The sequence below is a fragment of the Arachis duranensis genome, chromosome 2, assembly GCF_000817695.3.
Source record: "Arachis duranensis cultivar V14167 chromosome 2, aradu.V14167.gnm2.J7QH, whole genome shotgun sequence".
In the NCBI taxonomy this organism is placed as follows: domain Eukaryota; kingdom Viridiplantae; phylum Streptophyta; class Magnoliopsida; order Fabales; family Fabaceae; genus Arachis; species Arachis duranensis.
Genome location: NC_029773.3, coordinates 82,900,740 through 82,908,443, shown reverse-complemented (window position 1 = coordinate 82,908,443; position 7,704 = coordinate 82,900,740). Strand labels below are relative to the sequence as shown.

The 7,704-nt window shown below is 32.4% G+C and overlaps 1 protein-coding gene across 2 annotated transcripts; it reads right to left on the bottom strand.

The window, feature by feature from the left end:
• Positions 1-2,297: 2,297 nt before the first annotated feature.
• LOC107475378 (protein trichome birefringence-like 35) lies at positions 2,298-7,010 on the bottom strand. 2 transcript variants are annotated; one of them, XM_016095009.3, is made up of 7 exons: positions 6,886-7,010; positions 6,355-6,562; positions 5,926-6,223; positions 4,788-4,959; positions 4,073-4,269; positions 3,824-3,976; positions 2,298-2,975 (listed from the first exon to the last, which is right to left on the bottom strand). In XM_016095009.3, the coding sequence occupies exons 1-7, from the start codon at positions 6,898-6,900 to the stop codon at positions 2,645-2,647; spliced, it is 1,374 nt and encodes a 457-aa protein (XP_015950495.1). In that variant the 5' UTR covers positions 6,901-7,010; the 3' UTR covers positions 2,298-2,644. The 2 variants fall into 2 exon arrangements, with proteins under 2 accessions (XP_015950495.1, XP_015950494.1); XM_016095008.3 differs by having other exon boundaries at positions 6,355-6,579; positions 6,886-6,978.
• Between the last annotated feature and the right edge of the window lie 694 nt (positions 7,011-7,704).

The window sequence follows — 7,704 nt, the reverse complement described above, 5'->3', positions numbered from 1 at the left end:
TAATTCAATTTGTAACCCAAAATTAAAAAATGTGCAAGAATTTAATAATAATAACAACAATATGTGTATTTATTGGGGTTGGAAGAGATGGGGCATTGAAGTGGTGGATGTGGGGTTATGTTACTGATTTGTATGCTCTAAATTCTGTTCCGTAGGAAGCAGATTAAACTGTTTGTAGAAGGAAAAGTCGTCATCAAAGATATCAAGTCAAAAAAAGGATCTAATATGAGTCACCCTTATCCGTATATGTATAAATGTGGTCACCAATATCAGCATGAGAATATCACAATATAATTATTAATATATACTAAGGTGTAAGTAAGGGCATGCATTGTGCTACCCCACATATCTTTAATGGCAGTTTTTCAATTTTCGCTACGATTTTGTCGTCACCACACTAATGCAAACCAACGCCACACCCGGATCAAGCACCCTATACCCCTACAACAAGCTAAGGGATTCTGTGTATGATCCATCTTGGAGTATTATTAGATTTTATTGGAATTTTCAAAATGCCAAATAGCCTTTTGGCTGATTTTGTATATTAGAGAGAGAGAGAGAGGAAGTATCTCATGAAATTTAAAGAAAAAGGGTTAAATTATTCTTTCAATCCTAATAATTTTGTCAAATTTTTAATTAAATATTGAACTTTTTTTTTTTTAAATTTGGAGTGAGACTCGAACCCACAATCTATAAGTGAGTATGAGAAAAATATATTATTTGAGTTATAGTTCGTTAGCACTAAATATTAAATTTTTACACCACATTTAATTTTATAATTACATTCTTACCATTTTAAAAAATATTTAACTTATGCTAAAATATATTTATTAGTGAGGTAAGATAGATAAAAATATTTTTGTAATTTTAATGTTAACATGGATCTAATTATAAATTAAAAACTATTCTAGGTTAGTAAAATTATAAAGATTTAATTAAATAGAGCATAAAATGATAATTCTATTTTTGAAAATTTTTCATCAGAGATCAATTTAGTAGTTTTTATTTAATATTTTTATTTTTAGAAATTAATTTGTCTGATGCAAAATTTTCTAAGAAAAAAATTGTCACTGGAAATAAATAGTTGCCAAGTAGAGCTGTACAGGAAAAGTAATAAACAAAATATAGGTTGTCCTATACCAAATTAACAAATATCAGATTTTTCTTTTTGTCTGAAATGCAAGATAGGTTTTGGGTCAAAAAGATTCAACACGAACACTAAAGTTCAGTTTGAATAAATAATTTAGTGAAGTTTTTTTTTTTTGAAAAAAGAATTTAAATAATAAATATATATATTAAAAATAATTTATAAATAAATTATTTTATATTTGATTTTTTAGTTTTAAAAATTTTTATTTAAAAAAAATGATAAAATAATTATTATAAAAAAAATCTTTTTTTTTATTTTTTCATAAACACTTAAATAACTTTTCAAAAAATTACAATTTAATTTTAAAAATTACACTTAATATTAATACTGTAATTTTTCATAAGTTAAAAATTAAAAAAAATTACTTATAAACTTATCCAAACTAATCATAACAAAATTTGATTCATCTTATATATAGCTTAATCATATTATAATTGGGTGGGCCAGAATGAAGGCAAATCCATGTTTTTTAAATAGCCCATTTCAGAACTTTTGCTATCTGGGCTAGTATTATTAGGCCTGAATGGGACAAAAATATAAACAATATTTTGTTTTTGTCTTCTTTTTTGGTACATTTTGCTTTAAGAATTTGACAAAAAAAGAAACCAAATAAATAAAATATTTTTTCCATATTTTTCTTAAATTGAACCAAAATAAGCTGCTTCCCTTGAATTGCACATCATTGACAAATCCTAAATTTTAAACCCTAAATTGAGAATATTAAAATTAAATCATTTTAATAATCACTTAATTTATATTTGAATACTTTAGTTAAAAATTAGTTTTAAGGTAATCTTTTTTTAATATAAGAAAAAATATTTTTAAATAGTATACTTACAAAAAAAAAAAAGTTCAAAATAATTATTTAATTAAGTCAAATTGGTAAAACCATTATAATTCTAAAATAACCAGCTTTTGTTATAATCAGAAATTTTAACACATTGTACATAAAAGCTATTTGTCAACTTAAAATTATGAGTTTCAATTATAATCTATTTTCAAGTTTTTGTCCAAACATGATTTTCTTTAGGTGAACAGCTTCTCCTTTAAGACAAAAGTCTTAAAATCTGACATTGATTATTTTCACATCTATTTCTCTAAAGTGCAAGAAAATTTATGATAAGCCAACAACATGCAACAGATGATATATGAGTGGAAAAAAAGAAGAAAAAAATTGCATTCAAAAGAAATAAAATAAGCAATCTTATACCCTGCCAATTTTCTATATGAAACCAGATTTTACCATGGAACATGAGCATTAAGATCCCTTGACTTTCTAGATTCTCTTCACTTATCAGAAGCACTTCCACATTAGCAGCATCATCCTCTCCGAGATGCCGACGGCCGGCCATAGCCGACCAAGAAAATCGAGTACTATTCCTTTCATATAAGGTTTTGCTTTATGGAATAGAAGTGAGAATCACAATAAAAATAAATCTTGCTTCTTTTCAATTCCTTAACAAGTATCCTTTGGATATTTGTTAGCAAAACCATTCATAAAAAATGGAATAGCAACTCATTCCACACATCAGGCACCCCTGGTAAGCACCAATGTATGCAATCGGAATAAGACGGAGGATTCGCCAACTTTTCGGGTCGAAGGGGCTCCCAGAACTTGCGGAAAATGGAAGGGTGGCCGTCCTTTCGATACTCAGATAGTTGAGTGATGTTAATGACAGAAACTTTTGAACTTAAATTGCTTAGGATCTTCTCCACTGAGTGCATTGTAGGTAAATCAGAACCACTTCCCCAGTAGCCTTCAAAATCAATGGGATCCTTCTCTCCATAACAGTTTCCCTCGCTTCCCGGTTTCCACTCTCGGCTCCTGAATGAGATAGTGTTCGGTTTCGGTGGGAAAATATACAGCATTAGTACATTACATACTCTGATTGTGTAAATTGATGATAAAGTGCTATGCACAAAGTGTGACAATCAAGAAACAATTTTAGTTTCAGTCGAAACCACAAGTATCCACCTAATAGAGGCAATCCTATTAGACCATCCGAGATTCCACCGGAGACAAGACTTCAAGAAACAATTTTATGAACTATGTTGTGTAATAGAATTATAACACCATTGATAAGAAATGGGATGATTCTCTCTCTATGAAGCAATTTTCCTTAACCGTTTTGCTAGCATGACACCGAAACAAGTTCTCTCATGTATTAGCCATGATAGTAAGAATTTTTAACTGTACCAATTTCAACAGAAGTGCATATTATCATGGAAATGAGCTTGACATGAGCCAGTGCGAGTTATCAGTTAAAACTCTAGCTTAGAGACAGGCAATGATAGTGTCCTTTGGAATATCATAATAACAGAAAAATGAGAGTCATCAAAACAATTCAGCCAAAACTTCTAAGAATGCAACATTTTGTCCCTTAACACAAGTATAATACATCATTCTTGGCGCACTCAGACAAAAGTTGATTGGGTCCACGAAAAGTGTAAGCATCTTGAAAAGTTCAAGGGATCCACTTTTGTTGTGAGCGTGCCAAGCGATGATGCATTAAAATCGTGTTCATGAAAGAACCTTCCCTAGCTAATATGTCATTCAAATAAAGAATTAGCACAAACTTTGTGGCTAAAGGCTCATGCCCAAGAATGGACACCAACAAGCAAAAGTAGTTCCTCCGAAAAAAGGATCGTGTAAAATCTAAATTGGGTGCTTACCATAGATGTGTTGGGGACATGGTCACAAAAAAGACACGCTTCTTGAGAGGATCAACTTTAGTAGATACCCAATCAGCCCAAGCTCCCATGGCCAACTCCATCGCTTCTCGCCCATCCAATTGTTCACAAGCTCCATTTTCTTCGTCGGTCCATCTGCACAAGTACAAATCACAAGATACTATGAGAATCATCCGAGGAGACAAATGTTCGGCAAAAATTCCATTTGTATTGCGATGAACTGATACAGACAATAGCTTGACTGGTCCTTGTCTCCACCACAAGTATGTGTTGAACACTAGTATATCAGCATGCTCCCACTTTGATGCGTGCTTAAGAACAGTATCGGGACGAATTATGCGTTCATCTAGTCTGTGATTTACTGGATCATCAGAATTAGATTCAACAAGAAGAGGAGCCCAAAGGAATTCAACAGTTGCATTGTACTCCTGAAAATTGTCACAAAAATTAGAAGTTTACATGTAATGAGACCTTTGGAAAGTAGCACACATGATATCAATATTTTTAACAAGTGAAAACCCCATCAACAGAAATCCTAAGGAAATCAAAAGCCTAAATAGGAAGTATAGAAAACATGTCTCTTGTGTTCATCTATATAGGAAGTATAGAAATTATCTTTAAAATGATTCCTAGACATATGTTGCCTTATGCTAACATTCGTTCTTTTGGGAGTCAACAAGAATTGAGTTCTAGACCTTTCAGCAATAAAAGCTTTGATAGCAGTACGAAACCACTTATTATAAAAAGATTAAACTTTTTAGGTAGAGGTACATAAATGATTATATATCTCATAACTTTTGTCCCCATCATCTGTCTCAAGACATAACCAAATGCAAGCAGAAACTGAGTGTGAGAAAATGGAAGAAGGCATATATGGTACAACTGTACAAGAAACTACATTAGAAAGCATTATACAGCAGTTTCCAGTTTGGGGTTCCTACTTTACCTCTGCTCGGAATATGGTAAGATGGGCATTTGGTGACATTGATCTCTTATCTGCAGGGATAACTGATTGTAACAAGCATACCATTGATATCCATTGCCCTCTGTTTAGTGAATCTCCAACAAACATTAGCCTTTTATTTCTTAACTTCTCCCACATCTCTTTCACATCAAACCTGCTTTGAACAAAAATAAATAAATAAATCAAGACTAGTGAAGAGAATCTACTTTGTGACAAACATTATTATTATTATTTGGTAAAAGTCAAAATTTATTACTATTATTATTATCTCAAATTTCTATAGCAACCCATTTTGGCATTTTTGGTGTTGCATAATTAATGCAATTGGGAGAGAGAACAATTAGAAAAAAGAAAAAGATAATTATTGCAACTCTTAACTCCACAAGAACAACTTCTATGCCACTTGAACTCAACGAAATTCAGTTTTGGTCATAGATCAATTTCACAAAATAATTATACTAAACTCTGAATTTTGTCATTCAAGCTCTCCCTTTTTCTAATAGAAAATTTGATCCCAAGCCATGTCACTGAGGGGTGTTTGTGATTTTGGAGTTTGAAGGGGGAAGGGAAGAGAAATGGAGGGCTTGAGGTGTAAACTTTACTTACACAAGTCTTCCCTTCACCCTCCGCTTCCCTCCAAAACCCAACTTACAAGTGACAAACAACCCCTAAATGGTTGTAAACTGCAGAGTGCAGATGCTGCAGCAATATTGTGGTTGTGGTTGACTGCAACGCCAATTTCGGTGTGTCTTCCATTCACATAACTTGACTACAACATCACCACATTTCGGCTATTACCAACTGCAAAAAGACTCGAATTCAAGTTGCAAACACAAGAAATCTACACTTTAACACATACAATCCCAACAACCGCAACTGGACTCAGTCGCACAAAATCTAACTATGCTTAACAACAACAACAACAAAGTCTTATACCATTAGATGGATGTGGTTGGTCACAGAGATTAGATGACCCCATGATGTTTCATTATAAAAGCCTAACTATGCTCACAGAGAATAAGTGATAAAACACATTTTGGCAATTTAGTATCATGCCAGATAGCCTTTCTTTTAAATAACTCACAAGAAATAAGTAAGAAGAGCTCAGAAGGAAAGGCACCTCTTCAAATTGCAGTTATGAGGTTGCCATCTCCAATGCTGATAACCCAAATCATTCCTTCCATGCTTATGACATGCCAATTGGTCAGACATATAAGGGCAATCTGCCTCATTGTACAATGGATATGAACCATTATCAAACACCCATTTTCCCGAGAATACATCACATTTTTCCGTCTCCAAACTCCGGTGGCCGCTGAAACCCCGAGAACCACCGCCGCCGCCACTACCAAGGCAAGCAATTTTCCTGCCACTATACTCTACTGTGGAGTTGCATCTACTGAATCTATCCAAAACCTCTATCCTCCAACAAAACCCACATAAACCCATCTCAACAAGTCAGAGACAAAGCACAAATCAAAGTCACAAAGTTCAAAACTTTAACTAAACCCAGAAAGGTTCTCTACTTTGAACATAAGAAAAACCACACCTGAAGCTCGATTGAGAAGGTTGGGTTTGACATAAGTAACTGAAACATGTTCTTCTTGATGAATACGAGCATGATCTGGGTTCTCATGGATTTGGTGAATGCTGTGCTCACTGTGAAGTGTTGAGAAAGCTATGAACGCCACCAAGAACAGCACAAGCAGTGGAAAATAAGGGGTTTTCTTTCTGCCGCTATTGCTCCACTTCCACCTCTGCATGGTGGTAAAGTCTCAAACTTTGATCCAAAGGGTATTCAAAAAAGAAAGAAAAAAGCATATATCAACTGAAAACAAAAAAATCAACTTCAGATTTATGATGGGGTATAATATATATGATTGAACAATGATTCAGTGATGGTGCATCTGGTGGTGGTGATGGATTGGGACCTTTTAGATTTATTAGAATTGGGACACAAAAGGCGTTTGAATTGTGCTGTCATAACTAGCTGTTCTATGCTCTTACTTTATTTTAATGGCAAATACTTAAAAAATTTAAGGATGTTAATAACAACCAAGATCCTTTCACCGTTTTTTACCTGAGCTATCACCATTTCTTGTGACAGTGGTTGTTGTTGGAAGTTGGGAACCTGCCATAATACTTTTTCTTAAGCGCTTAAGGGTGTTGACTTGTAATAGGATTTAAGTTGACTTTGGATTGATAGAGATGGAAAGAGAAAATTGCTATTGTGAGTTCTATGGTACTTAATTTGTCTAATTTTTTTTTAAACTAAAAAATAAAATATTTAAAATAAAAAATAAAATATTTAAAATTTATTAAATATTATTTATTTATCTTTTTTAATAACTCAGAAACAAAGTTATAGTCACTATAACATTCACTTTTCTTCCATTAGTTATTAAGATCCTTTCTTCAAAACCATTAAAAAAGTTGATATATAAAAGAAGAATACTATAATAACAATCTTACATGATGTCATATTAGTCTTTTTTTTAACAATGAAAATAGAACTATTTAACAATTGATATCTTTATTTTAATTTTTTATAACTTTTTAAATTTTTTATTAGGGTAAAAAACCTTAATAAGCCAAGTCAAGAATCATGTAACGTAAATACGCCAAAGCAAAAATCGTTTCAGCAATAAACCAAATCATATTTTTATATAATTCGAACCATGCTGGTTCGAATTCCATTTCTACATAATTCGAACCAGCTTGGTTCGAATTATACACAAACACATGCATACACGTAATTCGAACCAGCTTGGTTCGAATTACACACAAACACACGCATACACTAATTCGAACCAGCTTGGTTCGAATTACACACAGTCATGGTATAATTCGAATTATGCTGTTAAAAAATTAATAATTTATTTAAAAAATTTTATTAAAA

Excerpts from the sequence above, each read along its gene's own strand:
- LOC107475378 (XM_016095008.3), bottom strand. The coding sequence starts at position 6,943 with ATGGCAGGTTCCCAACTTCCAACAACAACCACTGTCACAAGAAATGGT. Across the intron at positions 6,224-6,354 it reads CCTTCTCAATCGAGCTTCAG|AGGTTTTGGATAGATTCAGT; the intron begins GTGTGGTTTTTC and ends GTTGGAGGATAG. Across the intron at positions 2,976-3,823 it reads ATGTCCCCAACACATCTATG|GAGCCGAGAGTGGAAACCGG; the intron begins GTAAGCACCCAA and ends TATCTCATTCAG.